The sequence below is a fragment of the Neolamprologus multifasciatus genome, chromosome 11 (assembly GCF_963576455.1).
Source record: "Neolamprologus multifasciatus chromosome 11, fNeoMul1.2, whole genome shotgun sequence".
Taxonomy (NCBI): domain Eukaryota; kingdom Metazoa; phylum Chordata; class Actinopteri; order Cichliformes; family Cichlidae; genus Neolamprologus; species Neolamprologus multifasciatus.
Window position 1 is genome coordinate 36,451,652 of NC_140449.1, and position 24,072 is coordinate 36,475,723.

General features: G+C 49.5%; 2 protein-coding genes across 6 annotated transcripts; both read left to right on the forward strand.

Moving 5' to 3' along the window:
* The first annotated feature begins 1,907 nt into the window (after positions 1–1,907).
* On the forward strand, positions 1,908–11,236 carry selenbp1 (selenium binding protein 1). 4 transcript variants are annotated; one of them, XM_085177207.1, is made up of 12 exons: positions 1,908–2,032; positions 4,041–4,094; positions 4,572–4,684; positions 4,823–5,008; positions 8,287–8,407; positions 8,511–8,693; positions 8,813–8,994; positions 9,217–9,292; positions 9,364–9,485; positions 9,570–9,662; positions 9,881–9,999; positions 10,119–11,236. In XM_085177207.1, the coding sequence occupies exons 1-12, from the start codon at positions 2,029–2,031 to the stop codon at positions 10,279–10,281; spliced, it is 1,416 nt and encodes a 471-aa protein (XP_085033333.1). In that variant the 5' UTR covers positions 1,908–2,028; the 3' UTR covers positions 10,282–11,236. The 4 variants fall into 4 exon arrangements, with proteins under 4 accessions (XP_085033333.1, XP_085033332.1, XP_085033334.1 ...); XM_085177206.1 differs by having other exon boundaries at positions 1,910–2,032; positions 9,214–9,292; XM_085177208.1 differs by lacking the exon at positions 1,908–2,032 and adding an exon at positions 2,063–3,525 and having other exon boundaries at positions 9,214–9,292.
* A 123-nt stretch (positions 11,237–11,359) lies between these two features.
* On the forward strand, positions 11,360–21,382 carry pi4kb (phosphatidylinositol 4-kinase, catalytic, beta). Of its 2 annotated transcripts, XM_085177204.1 has the most exons (13): positions 11,360–11,993; positions 13,269–13,893; positions 16,139–16,504; positions 17,384–17,428; positions 18,505–18,732; positions 18,823–19,050; positions 19,361–19,470; positions 19,546–19,650; positions 19,723–19,846; positions 19,951–20,216; positions 20,283–20,415; positions 20,514–20,634; positions 20,706–21,382. In XM_085177204.1, the coding sequence occupies exons 2-13, from the start codon at positions 13,297–13,299 to the stop codon at positions 20,885–20,887; spliced, it is 2,505 nt and encodes an 834-aa protein (XP_085033330.1). In that variant the 5' UTR covers positions 11,360–11,993; positions 13,269–13,296; the 3' UTR covers positions 20,888–21,382. The 2 variants fall into 2 exon arrangements, with proteins under 2 accessions (XP_085033330.1, XP_085033329.1); XM_085177203.1 differs by lacking the exon at positions 17,384–17,428.
* The last annotated feature ends 2,690 nt before the right edge of the window (positions 21,383–24,072 follow it).

Genomic DNA, 24,072 nt, shown 5'->3' on the forward strand with positions numbered 1-24,072 from the left:
TGTTCCATTAAATAACTGATTTATTGTGTAAAGGCTGCATTGGTCCGTCTACTAAAGCCACTGTCCCACTCTATATTGCCCCTCACTGCCCCCCAATGTTTTCCTTATCGTTGGCCACACCTTGTTTTATCCAATCATTCTCTATTTTTAGGTTTTTGAAGGGTAATGTTAATAACGGTACATTCGTAGCTGTGCCTTGTTCTATCTGAACCCAGTTTCCTGGTCATTTCTTATCCACGCCACCTCTGCGTTTAGCTGTGCAGCCCAGGAACAGTATTTAAAATTTGGCAGTCCCAGTCCCCCCTTTTCTTTTGAGGTCAGCAAAGTTTTAAGTCGTATTCTGGGTCTTTTTTTACCAAATGAATGTGGAAATTTGTTTATTTAACATACTGAAGGTAGATGCCAGAACTCTTACCGGCTATGATTGAAATAAAAACAAAAGTCGGGGTAAGAGATTCATCCTCACCACTTCCACCCTTCCAAATAAAGAGAGGGGTAGAATACCCCATCGTGATATATCTTTCTTTATTTGTCCAATGACTTTGTTATAATTAGTTTCATATAGTTGCTTAGGTTTTGCTGTAAGTGTAATTCCCAGGTATCTGAATCCCTGTCTAGGCCAGCGAAAGGAAACCCTTTCATTTAATTGCATAGGCCATTCTCCAGATATCATCATTGCCTCTGATTTATTTTCATTAATCTTATATCCTGAGATCGAGCCATGCCTGTGTCGCACTCCATGAGTGCTGGGATGGAAAGAAGTGGGTTTTTAATAAAAAGTAAAATAGCTATCCTATCCTAATCGCAGAGAGGATGGGTGACAGTGGGTGCCCCCGTCTCACACCCCTTTCTATCTTGAATAGATCAGAACAGCATCCGTTAACCCTGACCTTTGACCTAGGCTCTTTATATAGTGTGTTGATCAATGTAACAAAGGTTTCTCCAAATCCCATCGTCATCAATGTTTGTTAATATCCAGTCCACTCGATCGAACGCCTTTCCTGCATCCAGACTGAGGAACATTGATTTCATCTCTTTCTGCTGTTGACGGTAGATTTCAGGCTTCCTCTGATGAATCCCGTCTGTTTCACTAATTTCTTTATATAGTTTTGGATTCTAGTGGCTGGTATGGATGTTAAACTTTTGTAGTCCACACACAGGAGACTTATTGGTCGACAACTTGTACAATTTATGGAGTCTTTCCCCTCTTTATGTAGAACTGACCATGACTTTGAATATCTCCTGAATTTAGAGCATAATTATATACTTTGCAGAGTATGGGGGTCAGTTCGTTCTCGAATATGTTATAATACTCTCCAGCATATCCATCTGCTCCTGGTGATTTGTTGTTTCTTGATTTGGCTACAGCTTCGTTTCTGTTTTAGAGGCTGTGAAGATGTTTTTCCCACCAGTAGGTCTCAGACCTGCTTCAATGCTTTGAATCAGCTGCAGGTCTGTTACCTGCTTCCTCTGTGATGAAGAGCAGACCTCACCTGTTCTTCAGTCAGCTGTGCGACTGTTTATAAAAATCTGTCTCAAGCGTCTCATAGAAAACTTTAGAGCCTTGAATTGAAGCTGAAAGTCTATAATTCTAATAACAATAAGAATGATGGCTTTTTGCACAGAGCTGCAGCGATGCACGCAGCGATGCACGCAGCGATGCACGCAGCGATGCACGCAGCGATGCACGCAGCGATGGATGCACGCAGCGATGGATGCACGCAGCGATGGATGCACGCAGCGATCGATGCACGCAGAGATGCACGCAGCGATGCACGCAGCGATCGATGCACGCAGCGATGCACGCAGCGATGCACGCAGCGGAGGACGGCGCTGTGGTTGCCTGGGAAACAGCTGGAAGCTCAGTGTTTCTGGGCTGTTCAGGGTTAATGTGTGGCCCCCACTGCTGCACTCTGACTGGCTCTTTTGTGACATTCAAGCAGGGAGACTCCGCCTCCTGTGTTTTTACAGCGGGTCTGGTCTGAGGGAGTCCAGACCTGCTGGATCACATCAAACTGGAGCTCAGACATGGGTGAGTCCACTTTTCTCCTTCTCCTACGCTACACTGCAGGTCTTGATGCTCAATTCCGATTTTTTGATCAAATCTGATTTTTTGTCTGCTCGTTCACACTACAAATAAAATGCGACAGCAAACGCTCAAAGCGCCCGCATCACGTCACACACGACGCGCTCTGTTTAGACCCAGAGCAACAGTATTGTTTGACTGATGGACCTTAATATAAAGATTTCAGACTTCACGTTTCTCAACTTTGCTTTAAGTTATAAAGTTATTGTGTTATCTACATTTGGCCTAATAATGATCCTTATCGCTGTTTTAGAGGAGCGGTGCTTCAAAGGATAGTTGCAGATTTGTCAGAATCTGCAGATTATACAGTACAAATAAAATGTTCACGTTGTCTTCTCAACAGTTTCACTGGATGGCCGGGAAGCGTTCACGATGTCGATAAAAGACGGATTTAATGCGACGTGACCATCAAACAGCAGCTTTCTAAAACATCAGATTTGTATCAGATTCAGGACCACATGCGAAAGTGACCCAGATCGGATTTGAAAATATCGGATTTGTGCCGTTCACACTGTCACACCATGATGGATATGAGTCGCAGAGGGTCGAAAAAAGTCGGATTTGATGCGCTTTCGCGTGCAGTGTGAACTAGGTGCGTCTCTCCTGGGGGGGGGGACGCACCTAGTCTCCCCCCAGGAGGAGCAGGTGTAACCGGTTTCTGCTTCGCCCCGCTGCAGCAGTTCGGCACAAACAGACTCCTCGACTCTGCGTTGTGTTTTTAAGAAGACAAGGAGTCTCTGATCGATCGTTGCCACTTTATTTCCTGAGTGGAAACAGCGGTGTTGTATCAGTGCACAGCCACACACCACTCTGCACACAAACACTACGGCAAACATCCCATCAGCATTCCGCTTTAGCAGTTTTACACAATAACAACCAAAGTAAAAGGACATGAACTGGTGTTGGACATGTGTCCACTGAGCACTGATTACCCTCGGTGCCCATCAGCTGATCAAACATGTTTCATGTGTCTGTAACTATATCGTGTGCGGAACAATACTGCTCACCTGTCGTATGGCTACGGCAGACTGGCAGCAATTACTGCAGCCCGCCACACCGAGAGGGGGGCGCTGTTTCCCCATTACACTGACATTTGTGGCAAGTGGCCACATAAACACTGTTACACAGGTTAGGGTTAGGTGTGTTTCACGGCTCAGCTCGGCTGCACCTGCTGATGCAAACAGCTGATAAATGAGCAGCCAGACTGGATGCAGAGGAGGGACGCACATGAGGGACACGCACACGAGGGACACGAGGTCGCCTAAACGCTGCAGACTCGTTTTCACTGCAGCTCACAGAAAGTCCACAGGAAGTGTTTTTCCTCAGCTGTGTCTGACACACACTCGTTATCCAGCAGCACGCTTTCTTCAGAGTCTCCTGATTATCGATCATTGATTACGAGCAAGAAAACAGCAGCTGCTCTTTTAAACTGCAGGCAGGTGTGTCTGTGTGTGTCTGTGCACGTGTCTGCATGTGTGTGTTTGTCTGTGCGTCTGTGTGTGCGCGTGTCTGTGCGTGTGTGTCTGTGTGTAGGTGATCATGCTGCTTTGTCTTTTGTGGGTCCTTTTCGTCCTCGCTGGTGTCCAGTTAAAGTGACACCTGGGCCTCTGTTGTCAACACAATACAAAATATCCGACTTTATGGAGACGACACTTTCATACGAACGAGCCAAACTTTATTTACACAACACGTAACGCGCGCTAAGATGAGGGTCAAACATTAACAGCAGGAACGCAGAGCGTCGCCCGTGGTAACCATCGCAGATAAAACGCCATAAACAGACGAGCAGTGAGTGAAATAAAATGATCCACACAACCTTTGACCCCAGACAGGTCAGAGGTGTCTGCTCATGGGACAGACTGAAGGTCTCGATGTTGTGTCGCAGTGAGATCCTCTTCATGTGCAGCTGCTTGGAAACGGGATTTAACGACCTTTGACCTTTGGTACTTTTCAGCAAGCTGCTCAGGATGTGGACCAGGATACCGCAGCCCGCTGGACGCCATGAAGGGTGAGCCCATCAGCTGCGCGTGACTTTAAGCCAGCAGGTAACACAAAGGGGGGGCCTGCTGCTTGTGTCACATGACCTGTGCTGAGGTCACAGGCTTCTTTCTGTTTTGAAGCGAGAACTAGTCGTGGGCGGGCCTAAAGGGCCAACAATGACACGCCCACCCTGACGCTGGTGTTGAGCTTTCTGAAAAAGTAACAGGTAGCATCACAGCAGCCCGATTCACTCTGACCTGTTAAACCTCAGCGGGATATCAGGGGTCAGAGGTCGCTCAGCAGATAGCCCTGGCGCCTGGTTGGGTGGAGGTCTGTTTGGCCCAGCTGTGGACCTTTCCTGCAGGCTGGAGATCCAGATGTTTGGCTGAGATCCGGGTCTGGGTTAGACGCCGCATCGTGGCGTGGTCGCGGTCCCCGCATGTTTAGGAGGAGTTGGGGTCCTCAGCAGGTCCTCTTCACAGCTCACACCTGTTTCTGCTTCAAGGTCCTCGGGAGGAGATCATCTACCTGCCCTGCGTATACCGCAACACCGGCATCCTGAAGCCTGACTACCTGGCCACTGTGGACGTGAACCCCAAATCCCCCGCCTACTGCCAGGTAGAGCCGATCCTCCTCCTTTACTTTCATATCTAACATCAGTCAGCTGCCTCCTCTTCCTCAGTCACAGAGGAACGTTAAGAGCAGGCTAACCGATGTGCTGTAGTGCATTGTGACCTTTGACCCACGCCCTCACAGGTGATCCACCGGCTGCCGATGCCGAACCTTCGTGACGAGCTGCATCACTCCGGCTGGAACGCCTGCAGCAGCTGCTTCAACGACGCCGCCAAGAAGAGAAACTTCCTGATCCTGCCGTCACTCATCTCGTCCCGAATTTACGTGGTTGACGTGGGGACGAATCCCAGAGCGCCCAAAATCCACAAGGTACGCACGCCATGGCACCGGGGGGCGCTGCCTTCACACAGACACACTGGTACTGATTATGGACACGTTCCTCATAGTAGTCGACTTTTACAAATGCCACGGCCGCATGGTCACACAGCACCATGACTGAGGGCATGCTTACATCCACGCGCTGACCTCTGACCTGAGAGCAGGTCAAAGGTCAGCAATTAGGAGGAAGCAGAGGGCCTGCTGCAGGTGTGTCAGGCATGACCTTGGATCTGTGATGAGAGCTTGTGATGAGAGCTGGGGGTTAAAGATGGCAGTCGGCCTCGTGTCAACCGTGGAGGGTCAGTGCGCTGGGACGTGAGAAAACCGCTGAAAGTGAAGCCGCGTAACGGGCCGGCGCCGCACTAAAGACTGGAATGTAAGGTCAGGAGGCCGTCCGGTCTTTCAGAGACAGCAGCAGCGCCCTGCGATCACAGTCTGCACGGGGAGCTTTAGCAAGAGCAGCTGCTCCCCTCAAGTTTGGACAGATGACTCCTTTGGGTCTGCTGTCAGAGAGCGAGGAGGAGGAGGAGTTCATCCAGAGTTCAGGCTGGACGATGAAGCACAGCTGCTCTGTAAAAACATTCAGCATTTAAACACATTCACACGTCTTTAAATGCTGAATGTTTTTAACACAAAACCACGAGAAAAGGCGCTTTTGGCCGGGCGGCGTTATAGACCACGCTTAAATGAACACTTATTAAATATAAATAAAGTGAATTAACCCGACCCAGAGTCTGAGGGGACGGTTCTGGGCCGAGACTCTCAGACTGTTTCTGAGTCCTTCCACTAACTGGTTAAAATTGGACCAAAATGTATTATTTATATGTATCTCCCACATCATTAAGGATATATTTAACTATCAGAAAAATGCATTTTCCCATCTCAGGCATTAGTTTTCTTTTATTATTGATCATATTTTCAAGATGTAGTGACTGTAATTCTTCAACCCCGTTATGGACACTTTGCAGGCTCTCTGAATATCATCATAAAATGTATTTCTAAAGAAATCAATATGTTTACATTAGTTAGATGACCCCCATACTAATTCAATAATTTTACATAGAAAAATTACATAAAATCATTTTTACTCTCTTAAATCCTGAAATGTAACTGAGTGAAAGCAATCTTGTCATTTTTCATCAAAAATTTAGTTTAACTAAGAATTGTAATCAAAATCAATGATCGTAGGATAGCGCTCAATATTTTAGACAGAAATCAGCAAACATTAAATTATTTTTTTAACATTTTGAGAAAATAATATATGAAAATGTAGGTGTGACGGGGTTGAGACTAGCATAACTGGGTTGAAGAGACAAATACAGCTTTACATATAAACAGTTGTTTAAATTCAATGTACAGGCTTTCCATCAGCATTATATCTCACTTTGTAACCATAGAAACGACACAAGATACAAACTGCAGTAGAATCAAGTTTTATTGATCTAAAGTAAAAACAACCACAACAGCACAACAACTAACAAACATTGTAAAGTGAATTACTCCAATGTAACGTTGTGTGTGTGTGTGCGCGCGTGTGTGTGTGTGTGTGTGTGTGTGTGTGCGTGTGTGCGTGTGTCTAGGCATAAGAGAGCCTCATGAGTTGTGCTAAAAGTCACCTCCGATAGCGTACAATTAAACTTGATGAACTGGTTGAACTAACAATAATAATCAGTTAACGATTTAACGAGTGTTTTTGCATGTGTGTGTCTGCATCAGTGTGTGTGTCTGCATATATGCATGAATGTGCCGGTTGTTTCATGAATTCATCTTGTGAGTCGGTTCCACACCTCTTTCAAGACTTCCACACTTTGTCACAGCCCGTGGGGGTGGAATGAGTTCAGGTTTCTCTCCCTTCTTTCAGGATCAGCTTTCAGGCGATCCCGATACTTCCTTTGCCTTTCTGCTGCTGTTGTTGGTGCCACCCTTAACATGAAACATAGATCACATTCAGCATGCATGCAGTATAAGAATGGTGATTGAATATAATAATAATTGATTCAAATAATTGGATAACTCAAATCAAACTCTCGACCCCATCACAATCTCACAACCCCGTTACAATCAAAAACATAACAGGGTTGAGATTTTTGCACAAATTGGCTCCTGCTCAATATAGTGAATACCAGACAGAGAGCACATGGCATGCATGAAATTCAAACTCACCAAATATTCATGAACTAACAAAAAACTTTTTCATAAGTAACAGTTTTCTATCTTTTTTTCATGTTACGGGGTTGAGTCGTTGAGGTTGACGACCACAATATCAGAAGATAAATGACTAAAATAAAGGAAAAGAATGGAGCAACTTGCCTGTCTCTGTGGTCCTGTTGTCCAAAAGACTTCAGTGATGTCACTTCCTGATGTATATGAAATTCTGGATCGCACCATTGTATTTATGGGGGTGGGATCATTCATGTACGGGGTTGAAGGGTTAGTTAGGTACAGGAATAATTGTGATTTTATTGAATAATTAACAATTAAAGTTGAAAAAAAGAAATATTAACAGCAAAAGAGCACAAATAGATGTTTAGGTTGAAAAAACTATTATTTCCCATAAAAAGATCAAAATTAGTTCAGTTTTTTTACTGTATTAAAGGGTACATTTCAATATGTATGTAAAGCTGTTTAAATAGAAAGTTTGGTGACCCAATAGATGAAATACACCACAAGAGGTGAGAGGGGCTCAGATGTGCCATTTTCATGGAACGAGTCAAAATAATGACCAAGAGGCTGGTTTCATCTATTTATTCTTGTGTTTGTGTGTTTGTGTGTGTGCGTGTGTGTGTCTGTGCGTGTGTTTGTGTGTGTGCGTGTGTGTGTCTGTGCGTGTGTTTGTGAGTGTGTGTGTGTGTGTGTGTGTTTGTCTGTGTGTCTGTGTGTGTGTTTGTGTGTGTCTGTGTGTGTGTCTGTGTGTCTTTGTGTGTCTGTGCGTGTGTCTGTGCGTGTGTCTGTGCGTGTGTGTGTGTGTGTGTCTGTGCGTGTGTGTGTGTGTGTGTGTGTGTGTGTGTGTGTGTGTCTGTGCGTGTGTTTGTGAGTGTGTGTGTGTGCGTGTGTCTGTGCGTGTGTCTGTGCGTGTGTGTGTGTGTCTCTGCGTGTGTCTGTGTGTGTGTGTGTGTGTGTGTGTGTCTGTGTGTCTTTGTGTGTCTGTGCGTGTGTCTGTGCGTGTGTTTGTGAGTGTGTGTGTGCGTGTGTCTGTGCGTGTGTGTGTGTGTGTCTGTGTTTGTGTGTCTGTGCGTGTGTGTGTGTAATGAGTATTAAATGCATTTCAGATGGTGGAGCCCATCGAGCTGTATTGGAAGTGCGGCCTGGCGAACCCTCACACCAGCCACTGCCTGGGCTCTGGTCAGATTATGATCAGCTGCATGGGGGACCCGTCCGGTAACAGCAAAGGTTAGAGCACATCGTAAACCCCGCACGCCACCGCAGGCACATGGGACTCCAGCAGCCCGTGGGTCAGGCCGGTCTTTGAGTTTAACTCCTCATCTTCACTCAGGTGGTTTTGTTCTTCTGGATGGTGAGACGTTCGAGGTCATCAGTAACTGGGAGCACCGAGGCGATGCGGCGCCGTTCGGCTACGACTTTTGGTACCAGCCTCGGCACAATGTGATGATCAGCACCGAGTGGGGAGCGCCCAAAGCTCTGGTTAACGGTTTTAATCCAGCTCATGTCCAAGAAGGTGAGTAAGAGGAAGAGTCTGAACCTCCTCCCAGTCCGTCTGTTCTGGCCCCAGCTCTGGTCCCAGTAATCCTTATCAGTATGAGTATCCATCAGCTGAGACGCTTTGTTGTGTTGCAGGGCTCTATGGCAGCGCCCTGAATATCTGGGACTGGACCACCCACAAGAAGCTGCAGAGGCTTGATCTAGGAGAAGAGGGCGCCATTCCCCTGGAGGTCCGGTTCCTCCATGAGCCGAGCGCCGCTGAGGGCTACGTGGGCTGTGCGCTGAACTCGACCGTCTTCAGATTCTACAAAACGGCAGTGAGTGTGTGATGATCAGCTGATCTCTGCAATAAACGAGGAAGACGAGTTGGAAAAGCAAACTGTGGTGAACATTCAGCAGGTTTGAAGGTTAGACAGGTGCGACTCACCTGTGCTTCGGCACCAGCTGCTGGAACCACCCACCTCAGACAGATGATGCTAGCATGCTAGCTGTTAGCGTGTTAGCATGCTGAAGCTAACATGCTTTCTGTGTCTCAGGAGGGGGACTGGGCCGCGGAGAAGGTCATCAGCATTCCTAGTAAGAAGGTGGAGGGATGGATGTTGCCCGAGATGCCAGGTGAGTGCAGTCATTTCCCTTTGATTGCAGTCTTTCACCTGTCTGACCCCCTCACCTGTCTGTCTGCGCAGGTCTCATCACAGACATCCTGATCTCACTGGATGACCGTTATCTGTACTTCAGTAACTGGCTGCATGGTGACATCAGACAATATGACATCACAGACCGCAGAAACCCACGGCTCGTCGGCCAGGTGTGGTTTTATCACCCTGTCGGGTGAGGTCACTGAATATGTGGATCGTTAGCACAAGGCCGCTTACCTGTCTGTCTCTTCCAGGTGTTCTTGGGAGGAAGCATTGTCAGGGACGGACCCGTCAGAGTCCTGGAGGACCCAGAGAACCAGCAGCAGCCCCGCCCCTGCATCATAAAGGTATCACAAAGCAGAGAGGCAGGAAGCAGCACACCTGTCGCTCTGTAGAAGAACCGGAGTCTTCTCAGCCCCTGATAAGAGTAACCATGGTTACACGATAACCCCAGGAGGGGGTACAGGTGTAGACTGTACCTGCAGAGACATAAATGGATTTAAATGTTTCTCATGCTGTACATCCGTCCCACCTGTTCTCTGTGTCTCACCTGTGTCCGTCTCAGGGGAAGCGTATCGCTGGAAGTCCTCAGATGCTGCAGCTCAGTCTGGACGGGCGGCGCCTCTACGTGACCACGTCTCTGTACAGCGGCTGGGACAAACAGTTTTACCCCGACATGATCAGGTGCGACCCTTGACCCCGCAGGGGTTCCACCTCAGTCCACCTGGACCTATTTGATCGTCTCGCAGGATGCTGCTGTGGTGCTCGTGTGTGCACATGCTTGTTACTGTGTCTGTGCTCAGGGAGGGATCGGTGATGATGCAGATCAATGTGGACACTGTGGATGGCGGTCTGACCCTGAATGAGGACTTCCTGGTGGATTTTGGTAAAGAGCCCGACGGTCCGGCTCTGGCCCACGAGCTGCGGTACCCCGGCGGAGACTGCACCTCCGACATCTGGCTGTGAAGCCACGATCATCCTGAGCCTCAGAGTCCAAACACATCTGAGAACAGCTCTGATTTCCATGTAACGTCTGGTGTCACCATCACGCATTAGAATAACTTTGTTGTCCATCACATCAGCCGCAGGAAAAAAACATAAAGTCCAGCAGAGATCAGCACACACACATAAAGATAATCAATAACAGAATCAGATATAATCTGTGTTTCTGTATCCATGAGGAGGAATTGAGCCTCAGCAGACGTGTCCATGTTTTGTTCATTATTCCAAAGCTTCCTCACTGAGTCTCCATCCAGCCTCGGAAGAACAGGTTAAAGGGCCATTACGCTTTATTCCACACTGCCATGTATGTTTCAGGCCAACTTTGAACTTCCAAATTCAGGTGAAGCGCCACCCTCAGGTCCTCCCTGCAGGTACAGCGCTCTGCTCACGCTGTTGAAAGCCAGCAGGAGGGAAAATGCAGAATGCTCCTTTAAATCGCTCCGGCTCAGGGGAAACTCCCAGAGTTTTCTTCACAACATCCGCCTTTCCCCGCTCGCTCTATTCCTACCTCATGAATCAGATCAGTGATTCGATCAACTGATCGATCAAACAGGAAGCAGAACCGTGAGTCTGTGTCGGTCGAGGTATGCACACAAACACCAGCAGGGATAGCTCTGAGGTACCCCTGAGCAAGGTACCAATAAAGTATACATTATTATTATTATTATTATTATTATTATTATTATCATTATCGCGTGTTGAAGAGGAGCTGGATCACAGCAGCTTGTTTTTGTAATGCTCCTTTCAGCCACTAGAGGCTCCACTACCAGGTTAAACTCACCTGCTCTTCTCCTGTCTGAGAGAAAATTCAACTCAGTAAACAAAAATCAGATCAAAGGCTTTTCTTGTTGAATCAATGAAGTCTGTAAAATGTTGTTTAATGTTCACACGCCGGCTGAAATTAAAACTTTATCACAAAGATGCTGCGGATTGTTTTTCTGTCTCAGCTTTGCTGTTTGCAGATGATCTGTCTGTCGACCAGCTGCTGCTGCTGTAAACTTTTAGTTTCTCCTCTCTGTGATAAACTGCTGATAAATATGAGAGCTGACACTCTGAGATCACCTGTGAGACGCCAGAACACTCGGTGAAATAGATTGACCGTACACCCTGTGGCCAGTGGGGGGCGCTGGTAGGGCCACCTGGACCTCAGCACCACTGTAACCTTTAAGCACTCCTTTGCACACACACACAGATACAGCAGTGTACGGGTTTAAATTCACTGCAGTGAATGGCTGAGTGCAAAACGAGTTCACCAGAGAATCTTCAGGTGAGCTGAGGAGCTGCAGACTGGAAGAAGAGACAGGACTGCGAAACATCGAGGCTCACACCTTTTCATCTGAGCGGAGATGAAACAGCTTTGTGCTGCTGTGTGATGTTCATGAAAACATTTGAAGCTCTCTGAATAATGATTTAAATTTTTAACAGGGCGGAGGAGGCGGAGTCTTTGACGTCAGTGACATGTTGAAATGACCCTGCGGGGGGGATTTCTGTGATGGTTTGAGGCGCTGCAATGACCGTTCACCGCCACAGAGGGCGCTGCTCAGACACGGTGATCTCCACAGAACCGAGGAGCGCAGAGGAAGAAGAGAAGCAGCGGCTGAGACGATGGCCGGACGCTATCAATGGACCCGAGCTGGACTTAAAACATAATTTCACGCGCACTGAGCCATCACCAGGTAAGAAAAGCTTACCTGGGAACACTTTGACATGTTAGCACACCGGCTGGGCTCACCTGTCCCCGCACCGCTGCTAATGTTAGCTTAGCACGGAGCTTTAAAAGGGGGGCTGCGCGCAGGCAGCAACAGTTGGCCTGCTAATGCTAAGCTAAGCTAGGCTAATAGGCTGCAGCTAATAGAGCCGCTCGGTCAGCTGACTAACGGCCTGGTGACGGTCAGCTGACTAGAGGACCAAAGCAAATATGGGGAACAGCGACCTCAGAGCTAGAATAGGGTCACTGGGACAGCTGACGGTTAGCCGTCAAATGGCCTGCTAGTTTAATGCCAGGCTAACAGCTGATTTCTGGTCCCGATGACCTCTGACCCCTGGGAGGTCACGCCTGTACAGCTCAAGTGGTCTGAGGTGGGGCTACAAAGATAAACGTGTGGGTGTTTTGAAGGTGTCTCACCTGACTTGAAACCAGTTCAACGCACTCAGGTTGCCCCTATCAGGCCCCTGACGTCATCGGTCACAGGGGCGTGGTTATCAAACTGAGCGGACAGGGGTTGTCAAACTTACAACACACATACACACACATACACACACACACACCTGTCCTGGTGACTCACTCGGCTTTTTTATTATTTCTTCTCTGTAAATCACCTGTTAATGATTGATCACATGCAGACTCCGCCCCTCATGTGAATGCCTGGCCGGATTTATTGATGATGTGAGGAGCGCACCTCCCAGGGATCAGGAACACGAACCACACCCACCCCAGCATCACACCTGCGGTGTGACTGAGCTTGTTTTATAGAGGGCAGTCTCTCTGATCAATAACTGATTATTTGATATGGCTGAAGCTCAGAGACTTGCTCAGGTGCGCTCTCACATGTAGCTGTTTCAGACAGTCTCTCTCCTCAGCTGTGACGTGAGCGAGCTGCACGCTTCCTGTGGTCGGCGAGAGTAGACGTAGACAGAAAATAGTTCCTCCTGCTCAGAGGAAGGTTTGTTATGTCTTTGAGCAGCAGAGCGGTGATTGATTGATCCTGATTGAGATCTGTTTTACTCTGACGCTGAAAAACAAAGATCTACAGATCAGCACTTCCTGTTTCGTCATGCACGATCGATCAGCAGATTGATCAGTTGATGATGTTGTCTGATGGTTGTGAACATGCCGTCATTCCTGTGACCGGTGCCTAGCTCGCCACACAACCCCCCCTCGCCGCTGACTCGTTGACCAATCAGCTGATCTGACAACACACAGCCTGACCTTTGACCTCTCTGTCTTTCAGTGCCAGAGGGTGGAGCTAACTGGCAGCCATGATGGAGGATGCTGAGCTGGATCTTTCCCCCGCCCACTCGGATCAGAACAGCCCCTCGCCTTCCATCTCCATCTCCTCCTCGCCCTCGCTGTCTCTCCCCTCCACGCCATCCTCTTCCTGCGGCCCCCCACAGGCTACTACCCCTCCCCTGGGCGTGATCAACGAGGGAGTGGCTGAGCTCAGCCTGGTGATTGATGCCGAGGTAGCCCAGCGGGCGTGTCAGGAAGTGCTGCAGAAGGTGAAGCTGCGTCAGGTGGATTCAGACAGCGCCTTATCACAGAGCGAGGAGGGACCAGATGCGCTGCCGTCCGACCCAGAGGGCCCGGCGCCAGGCTCAGTCAAGAGCGCGCGGCGGCGGCAGAGACACAACCCCTCCAAACAGTCGTGGCTGCTGCGCCTGTTCGAGTCCAAGCTGTTTGACGTCTCCATGGCGATCTCCTACCTGCACAACTCTAAGGAGCCTGGCGTGCAGGCCTACATCGGTAACCGCCTGTTCAGCTTCCCGCACGAGGAGGTCGACTTCTACCTGCCGCAGCTGCTCAACATGTACATCCACATGGACGAGGACGTCGGTGACGCCATCAAACCCTATGTGGTGGGTGTGGCCAGGCGTTATGGGGCGTTTATTGGTGGATGGTAACGGTGTCGTTTGGTTTCTAAGCTTCTCTGAGCGTCTCCTACTGAGTCAGGTGACCATCAGGTGGGGTGTGGCGTTAACCAAATCTTGTCCTAAAATCAGAGCTGCCAGTGCTCCGAGTGCAGCGAGTGTCGAGACTGCAGGACAGACTAGTGCTGTACCTTAGATTACTATTACTGTACCTTAGATTACTATTACTGTACCTTAGATTACTGCACCTTAGATTAGATTACTGCACCTTAGATTACTATTACTGTACCTTAGATTACTATTACTGGACCTTAGATTACTATTACTGGACCTTAGATTACTATACCTTAGATTACTGCACCTTAGATTACTGCAGTTTAGATTACTGTACCTTAGATTACTATTACTGCACCTTAGATTACTGTACCTTAGATTACTGCAACTTAGATTACTGTACCTTAGATTACTGTTACTGTACCTTAGATTACTGTTACTGCACCTTAGATTACTGCACCTTAGATTACTGTACCTTAGATTACTGTACCTTAGATTACTATTACTGCACCTTAGATTACTGTACTTTAGATTACTGCAGCTTAGATTACTGCACCTTAGATCACTGTACCTTAGATTACTGTACCTTAGATTACTGCAGTTTAGATTACTGTACTTTAGATTACTGCAGCTTAGATTGCTGCACCTTAGATTACTGCAGCTTAGATTACTGCACCTTAGATCACTGTACCTTAGATTACTGCAGCTTAGATTACTGCAGCTTAGATTACTGTACTTTAGATTACTGCAGTTTAGATTGCTGCACCTTAGATTACTGCAGCTTAGATTACTGCAGCTTAGATTACTGCAGTTTAGATTACTGCACCTTAGATCACTGTACCTTAGATTGCTGCACCTTAGATTACTGTTACTGCACCTTAGATTACTGTACCTTAGATTACTATTACTGCACCTTAGATTACTGTACATTAGATTACTGCACCTTAGATTACTGCACCTTAGATTACTGTACCTTAGATTACTATTACTGCACCTTAGATTACTGTACCTTAGATTACTGTACCTTAGATTACTGTTACTGTACCTTAGATTACTGCACCTTAGATTACTGCACCTTAGATTACTGTACCTTAGATTACTGTACCTTAGATTACTATTACTGCACCTTAGATTACTGCAGTTTAGATTACTGCAGCTTAGATTACTGTACCTTAGATTACTGCAGCTTAGATTACTGTACTTTAGATTGCTGCACCTTAGATTGCTGCACCTTAGATTACTGCAGTTTAGATTACTGCACCTTAGATTACTGCACCTTAGATTACTGCAGCTTAGATTACTGCAGTTTAGATTGCTGTACCTTAGATTACTGTAATTTAGATTACTGCATCTTAGATTACTGCATCTTAGATTACTGTACTTTAGATTACTGCACCTTAGATTACTGCACCTTAGATTACTGCATCTTAGATTACTGTACTTTAGATTACTGCAGCTTAGATTGCTGCACCTTAGATTGCTGCACCTTAGATTACTGCAGCTTAGATTGCTGCACCTTAGATTGCTGCACCTTAGATTACTGCACCTTAGATTACTGCAGCTTAGATTGCTGCACCTTAGATTACTGCAGCTTAGATTACTGCAGCTTAGATTACTGCAGCTTAGATTACTGCAACTTAGATTACTGCAACTTAGATTACTGTACCTTAGATTACTGCACCTTAGATCACTGTACCTTAGATTACGTGAGATGACTTGTTTTCGTGTCCGGTCTGGTAGACCTGAGGCGCCCCACAGCGTGGAGGCGTCCAGCCTCTGCGCCGATGGCCAGGTGACGCTCTGACTGTGGAGCAGAACCTGAACGGCACCTGTAATCACATTACTGATCACTCAGTTATCAATGCTGTCGATAGATTCTGTATTCCTGCGTGGAGGAAACCACGCAGCGTGTTCAGACCAAACATGGCATTTCACCCGTGGATGGAGGCGGGACCATGTCCATGAAGGCAGGAAACTGTTAAAGTGCTACCCAATCGTTACAGCTGATCACCTGTAGCCAGAAACGGAGGTGGCGCCGAGTGCTGCCGTGTGATTCGTTCTTGGCAGACAGAGAAGTAAATCTTTAAATCTGAACTCCGAGGTGAAACTTGCCGTTTTGTCTGAACACGCAGTCAGAGCAGGGGTTAAAGGTCAGCTGACTGCTTCCTGTGTCCCGCAGGTGTATCGTTGCCGGCAGAGCATCTCCTTCAGCCTGCAGTGCGCCTGGTTGCTCGGCGCCTACTCGTCCGACATGCACATTTCCACGCAGCGCCACTCCCGGGGAACCAAGCTGAGGAAGCTCATCCTGTCCGACGAACTGAAGCCCGCCGGGCCGCGGGTCCGCAGGGACCCCCTCGCCCTGACGCCGTTCTGCCCCGCGGCGCCCCCCTCCATCAGCCCCGGGCCCCTGGGAGGAGATCACAGCCTATCGCCCACAAAGAGGACGCATCAGCGCTCCAAGTCGGACGCCACGGTCAGCATCAGCCTGAGCAGCAACCTGAAGAGGACGGCGAGCAATCCGAAGGTGGAAACCAGCCAGGACGAGGTAACAGCCCGCCCTTGGAGGGTGCAGTTAACCCACCGAGGGAGTTTTCCCAGAACACCCCGGCTGCCGATCACTCGCCGCAGCTGGTGGTTCTCTATCCATCGACCGGCTTTTACCGTGTTTTTGATCAGGTTTTGAAGTGAAACGAGTCAGGTGATCGTGTGGGAGGCATCTGCAGGTCAGAGTTCAAACAAATTTCAGCTTTTAACCTCCTAAGACCCGAAGTCTTTCATGGCGTGCGTTTTTAATCCCTCTTTGCTATTTGAGCTGATGGGGACCCGACAAATGTAGAAACAAAGAATCATCTTTTTACCTGATGAAGAGCAAAATGTAGCATTGTGGTCTAGACAACCAATCAATGAGCAGGTTAGAGAGCAGGGCTCCATGTGGCCGAGGACCTGGAGCCAATCGATGTGAAACATCTGGAATCATCCAAACAAACAAACATCCGATCAGTTCAATTCAGCTTTATTTATAAAGAACAGATCACAGACGCCTCGCAGTGCTTCGTAATGACGAGGATGATGAGGGAGGTTACTGCGTGGAAACATGGCAGCCTGCAGTGTGTCTGCACATGGCGAACATTCAGTTTAAGTGATGAGGTGACTCGGGGTGACTCAGGGTGCTGTCTGTTAGACACCAGCGGCGGTACTGATGCTGTCTCCGCCCACTTTTACTGTAGCGGTGAGGCAGCCACAGGCGTTAACAGCAGCTGAGCTCAGGTTGTAGCTCGTGCGTGTGATAAAGGCTCGTCACGGGCAGCGCTGCTTTCTGAACGCATCAGGCCGCTGAAGGTTAAACCTCCAGGACAGGTGAGCTTAGAGCGAGCACACCTGTACATGACTCTCAGCCTGTCTGACTCTGACCTCTGACCCTCAGGACTGCAGCTCCAGCTCCGACAGTCTGGAGTTCGATTCCCGTCCCGTAAGTTCAGCTGCTTCCTGTTCTGAGCTCCAGGTGCATTGTGGGAAATGAAGTGTGTGGGCTCCTATTCTGGTTCTGGTTCAGTCACAGACGTGTGCTCGAGCAATGCAACACGCGAGCGTCACGTCTGCGACTCGGGCTGTGCTCCAATCAGGATCGTCCTCGTGATTCCTTCGTTTGTGTGTCAGGTTTGTCTGCACTCATTGCCAGTACTCGGATACACTGATACTCGGATACAGAAAAGGTTTGCTCACAGATGTGAACAGTCTGAGGTTTTTGAGAAACTTTGATGTTAACGGAGAGACGTAAAAGCACGCGTCCGTCCTCGGTGGAGGACGCCTTGCTTCAGCGCGTTTCTTCTACTTGGTGAGCTGGCTCGTATCTCCGGAGGATTCTGGAAGAAAGGTCCCAGAACAAAGCAGCACATGAGGGTCACGCGGTGTCCGAGCTGCCGACCTCCTCTCTGCAGAAACTCTGTAGATGCTTCAGTTTGTCGGAGCTTCAGCTCCCTCTACAGAGCTCCTGCAGGGCGGCAGCTCGGACGCCGCGTGACCCTCATGTGCTGCTTTGTTCTGGGACTTTCTTCAGCCGTGCTCTGGTTGAAGTTTTCCCGTCTGTCGGCTCAGTGTTTCCCCCCCCGTGCCTGACCGTGGGGTCTTTACTGGGTCATGCTCTTTGGGTTTAGAAGATTTCAGTCCCAGCTGCCTTCAGATCACTGACAGGCTCCTCCCACCGATGGGCTCCCCTTCAGGCTGCGATCATGTGACCAGGCTGGTTATGAGGATCAGTTTGTAACTTTTGTGTGTTTCTGGGTTTTGTTGGTCAATTTTGTGTCTCCGTTAAAATAAAAGTGCCTTAAAAATCCGACTGTTCACTTCAGCGAGCAGACTGGAGGCGGGGTCAGGTGATTGTGACCTCTGCTTCATGTTTGAGCTCGCTCGCGTTATCTGAACCTGACACACAAACGTCAAACCTTCACCTCTCTCTCTCGCTGTCTCGCTCTGAGTTGGTCTGCTGTGACAGGCAGAGCCGTAAGCCCCTCCCCCTCGCCCTCTGACTGTGTGTCTCGCCTGCAGCCGGTGCGCCTGGCCCCTCAGAGGGAGTTCATCAAGTCTCTGATGGGCATCGGGAAGCGTCTCGCCACGCTGCCCACCAAAGAGCAGAAGACGCAGCGTCTGATCTCCGAGCTGTCGCTGCTCAACCACAAGCTGCCGGCCCGCGTGTGGCTGCCGACCTCCGCCTTCGACCACCACGTGGTGCGAGTGCCGCACACTCAGGCCGTGGTGCTCAACTCTAAAGACAAGGTGAGAGTTCACAGCGCTGACCGCCGGCTGTCAGATAACATCCTGTTACCCGTGACCTCATCAGTCATGTGACCTGTATCCTCCCCTCAGGCGCCGTACCTGATCTATGTGGAGGTTCTGGAGTGTGAGAACTTTGAGACGTCCAGCGTTCCCGTTCGGATCCCAGAGAACCGGATCAGGAGCACGCGCTCCGTGGAGAACCTGCCAGACTGCGGCATGACGCCGGAACAGCGAGCCGGCAGCTTCTCGGTCGTTCCGAACTACGACAACGACGACGAGGCGTGGTCCGTGGACGACATCGGAGAGCTGCAGGTGGAGGTGAGATCTGTGCGACGGCACCGTTACCTGTTCTTTGACCTTTGACGTCAGACGCCGTCATGTCACAGCTTCATTAATGATCAGTGAAAAACAAGAGGCAGAGCACGCTGCTGCACGCCACACACAGCGGTAATAAAGATGGCCGTCACCTTTCTGGGGCGGCGTGCGGAGCTCTCGCCGTCGTCTTCTTCAGTATTGACCCCAGTGCTCAAAGGTCAGCAGCTCAGTCTGCAGAGCAGTTTCCCCGTGGAGACGCTGACCACGCCTCCTCCTTCTGTCCCCACCCACTCTTATGCTCCTCCCCCTGCAGCTCCCGGAGACTCACACCAACAGCTGTGATAACATCAGCCAGTTCTCGGTGGACAGCATCACCAGCCTGGAGAGCAAAGAGCCCGTGTTCATCGCCGCCGGAGACATCAGGTCAGAGCGCACACGCACGCGTACAGTTTACCTGACACAGACGCAGCGAGTTACAGCTGACGGTGTTTGTTTCAGGCGGCGTCTCTCAGAGCAGCTCGCCCAGGCCCCCACCACCTTCAAACGGGACCCTGAGGACCCGTCGGCGGTGGCGTTGAAGGAGCCGTGGGAGGAGAAAGTCAGGTGGGTGTGTCCTAAGGTTTACTGAGCGCGTGCAGTGTGCTCTGGTGATGACTCCCCGTGCGTCTCCCACAGGAGGATCAGGGAGGGCTCGCCGTACGGACACCTGCCCACCTGGAGGCTCCTGTCGGTCATTGTGAAGTGTGGAGACGACCTGCGGCAGGAGCTGCTCGCTTTCCAGGTGCTGCGGCAGCTGCAGGTAACGCCACGACATCACACGACCTCACACCTGTCCCGCCGCCCTTCTTCTTCTCATCGTCTCCTGTCTGTGTCATGTGACGGCGCCGCGGACGGCGCGTGTAGTCAATCTGGGAGCAGGAGCGCGTGCCGCTGTGGATCAAGCCGTATAAGATCCTGGTGCTGTCGGCGGACAGCGGCATGATCGAGCCCGTGGTGAACGCCGTGTCGCTGCACCAGGTGAAGAAGCAGAGTCAGCTGTCGCTGCTCGACTACTTCCTGCAGGAGCACGGCGCGCCCACCACCGAGGCCTTTCTCACGGCGCAGAGGAACTTCGTGCAGAGCTGCGCCGGCTACAGCCTCATCTGCTACCTGCTGCAGGTCAAAGACAGGTGAGTCTGTGACATCTCCTGTGCACGCCGTCCGAGCACCGCGCTAAATGTGCTCCCTTCTCACAGGCACAACGGGAACATCCTGCTGGACGCCGAAGGCCACATCATCCACATCGACTTCGGCTTCATCCTGTCCAGCTCGCCCAGAAACCTCGGCTTCGAGACGTCCGCCTTCAAGCTAACCGCGGAGTTTGTGGACGTGAGTACAGCCAGGGGGCGGGGCTTGCTGTTAGAGGAGGAGGGCTGTGGGAGGTGTGATATGTCAGGTTGTTTTTAACCCCGAGTCTCGTCTGTCAGGTGATGGGCGGGCCTGATGGCGACATGTTTAACTACTACAAGATGCTGATGCTGCAGGGCCTGATCGCAGCCAGGAAGCACATGGAGCGCGTGCTGCAGATCGTGGAGATCATGCAGCAAGGTGAGTTGCCACAGCTCCTCCTGGTGGTGGTTCCTGCCCCGCAGCACTAACTCCGCCCTCTGTGCCCCCAGGCTCCCAGCTGCCCTGCTTCCACGGCTCGAGCACCATGCGCGGCCTGAAGGAGCGCTTCCACATGAGCCTGACGGAGGAGCAGCTGCAGCTGCTCATCGATCAGCTGGTGGACGGCTCCATGAGGTCGCTCACCACCAAACTTTACGACGGCTTCCAGTACCTCACCAACGGCATCATGTGACCGCTGCACAGACTGAGGAGCGCTTATGACTCCGCCCCCTCCTTTATTTTATTCCAGGTTTTTCTGTTGTGTCGTCTTCTCCAGGAGTTCAGCTTCCTCTTCGTCTCGTTATGTTTGTCCTCTTCGTCCTCTTCGTCCTCTTCTTCGGTTTTTCTTTTTTTTCTTCCACATGTGGACTGATTGGTTGCTCCCGGGACTCTGAGCCAATGAGAGAGCAGCCCACTTTTAGTTGTGACCTGTGAACTGTGAGCAGAGTGGCGCCGTTTCCTGTTTTACCTGCGAAGGAGTTTCTTTGAGCCAATTAAAACCAGTCGCTGTTCACCTTTAGCTCCGCCTCCTCTGATCTGATCACATGGTTTCCTTTTGTTTCTGCACACAGTGAGCTGACATCATCCTGTCATATTTCCTCCTACATCAGCTGCTACAGAGAGATTTTCAGATCAAAGCAGGAAGTTGTCTGGATTTTAGAAATAAAAGTTTCAGATTTTCTTTGAAGGTGTTTTATTTTTCTGACTCGTACACAAAGGTGGAGAACGTTTATTCAACAGCATCCACAGGTGTGATGCGTGACTCAGCTGGTGTTCCTGTGGGAATCTACACAACTCCATCCACCCCAGCAGGTTTGAGTCGAGCTGATGGGTCGGAGGTCTGACTTCATTTAAACTTCAGTTTCGGTCTTTAAGAGTCCGTAACGATCAGTGATCGATTATTCTGACTGAAGAGCAACTGCAGAAATCCTTGATTAATAATTAGTGATCAATCTGTGTGTGTGAGAGAGAGAACGAACACTTGGACTGTGTGTGAAGTGTGTGGTGGTGTTTTGTAGCGTTCACATTCACACAGCATGTGCAGCAGTGTTCAGAGCTCAGGTCTGTGAAAACTCACACACAAACACACACACAAACACACGCACACAAACACTCACACACACACGCACATGCACACACACAAACACACTCACACACACACACACAAACACACACACTCTCTCTCACACTCACACACAGACACACACACGCACACAAACACACACACACGCACATGCACACACACAAACACACTCACACACACACTCACACAAACACACACACTCTCTCTCTCTCTCACACACACTCACACACAGACACACACTCACACACACGCACACATACACATGCACACACACAAACACACGCACGCACATGCACACACACAAACACACGCACACATACACTCACAGACACACACTCACATGCACACTCACACACACACGCACATGCACACATGCACACACACACTCACACACACGCACACATACACTCACAGACACACACTCACACACACTCACACGCACATGCACACACACACACGCACATGCACACACACAAACACACATGCACACACACAAATACACACACTCACGCACACACACACTCTCTCTCACACACACTCACACACACTCACACACAGACACACACACACACACTCACACATACACACACAGACACACACTCACACATACACACTCACACACAGACACACACTCTCACACACACACTCTCTCTCTCACACACAGACACACACACACACACACTCACACACAGACACACACTCTCACACACTCACTCTGATTTAAACTCTGGCTTTTTTGATCCACTTCAACTCTGTCTGAGTTGCCGTGGTAACAGATTCTGAACTCCTGGCTACCAGGTGTTCTCTGACTCCTCCCCTCCTGCTGCACCTGAAACAGCTGACTGACTCAGTGATTATCAGCTCAGATCGGTAGTCTCCATCTGTAATCTGATTACATTTAGGGCATCATTGCTTTCAATCGCTGCAGTCGGATCAGCGATCGTTGCTGCTGCCCGATCTGTGACAGGAACCGTCATCCGGTCCACAGCAGACCTGATCAATCGATCACAGATTCGCTCCGTCCTGTCGCGTGATTTAAAATCAAATCGGCTTCATGGAGTCGACGTTTATCCTTCAGCGCTAACGAAGCTCATTCAGGACGCTCTGAAAGCGGCTCCAGTCATAAAAACAGCCTCCTCAAATAAAAACATTAAAATAGGTTAAATAGGCATTCATTTAATTTAAAAATGACGTCACAAAGCACAGGGCGAGGGGCGGGGCTAACACCTGGACAGGTCACCAGTTTGTACCTCCTCTTTTCCTTCACCGCGATGACGTTGAAGGAAGAAGGAGACCCCTGCACTGAGACGTGAACGACCTGAAGCTCGTCTCCAGTGTAACCACGTGACGCCATGATGAAACTACAATGTGCAGAAAATGAACTACAAAACATGGCCGCCGCGTGCGCTAACCCCGCTGTTTGATCGAGGTCATGACGGCAGACGTGGCTGCGTGTCTCTTATAAACCACCGCACGTGGTTAGATCAACAACAATAACTCTGTTTAGTAAACAAACAAGGCGAGTTACGGCCTGTAAAGTGAATCCAGCTTCTTTCCCTCTGCAGGGACCCACAGGAGGGTTTCTGTGAGGAAATCCCTCCGTGCTCGCTGATCCCAGCTGGAGTAGAGAATAGGGTTGCCAACCGTCCCTTAAAAAACGGAATCGTCCCGTATTGAGCTGAAAAGGGACGCACTTTGTCCCGTAATACAGTGAGAATCAAAAGTAGTCTATACGTTTTAATGTAATTAACGCTTTGTTTGAAAACATAATTCCCAGCCCCGCTCCTGCTTTGTGACCAATCAGCTGACAGCACACTTATGACAATTCAGATTACCGCTCATCTCATTGGTTGAGGAAAGGTCGCTTGCGGAGAAAATACCGGAAGACAACAGATGACCACAACAAAAAGCATGGCCAACAGGGAAACAAACGCCGACACTGCGGTGCAAGTCTCAGACGACAGTACACCTGAAGCTGGGCAAACACTGTGCGATTTTCAAACTGCACGATTGGCTCGCAGCGGTTATGGGTTCGTAGGTCACGATGCAGGTCTCACACTATACCGCCCGATGCTCTGATGCGACCTGAGTCACACTGTGCCTCCATAAAATGAAGGTTATAACAGAAAATCTGTCGCTCGCTCTCCCTCTCTGTCTCTCACTCACACAGACACACACCACCATCAACTTTGCTAAATTACTAATGAAAAACATGATCAGGCAGCTGTGATTGAGCAGCAATGTAAATCCAACTATTTTCACGGTTGTTGTGGTCGTGATAATTTGGTGATGCC

Excerpts from the sequence above, each read along its gene's own strand:
- selenbp1 (XM_085177206.1), top strand. Across the intron at positions 5,009-8,286 it reads GAGCGCCCAAAATCCACAAG|ATGGTGGAGCCCATCGAGCT; the intron begins GTACGCACGCCA and ends AATGCATTTCAG. Across the intron at positions 9,663-9,880 it reads CCCGCCCCTGCATCATAAAG|GGGAAGCGTATCGCTGGAAG; the intron begins GTATCACAAAGC and ends TGTCCGTCTCAG.
- pi4kb (XM_085177204.1), top strand. The coding sequence starts at position 13,297 with ATGATGGAGGATGCTGAGCTGGATCTTTCCCCCGCCCACTCGGATCAG. Across the intron at positions 13,894-16,138 it reads ACGCCATCAAACCCTATGTG|GTGTATCGTTGCCGGCAGAG; the intron begins GTGGGTGTGGCC and ends TGTGTCCCGCAG. Across the intron at positions 19,471-19,545 it reads ATCGCCGCCGGAGACATCAG|GCGGCGTCTCTCAGAGCAGC; the intron begins GTCAGAGCGCAC and ends TGTTTGTTTCAG.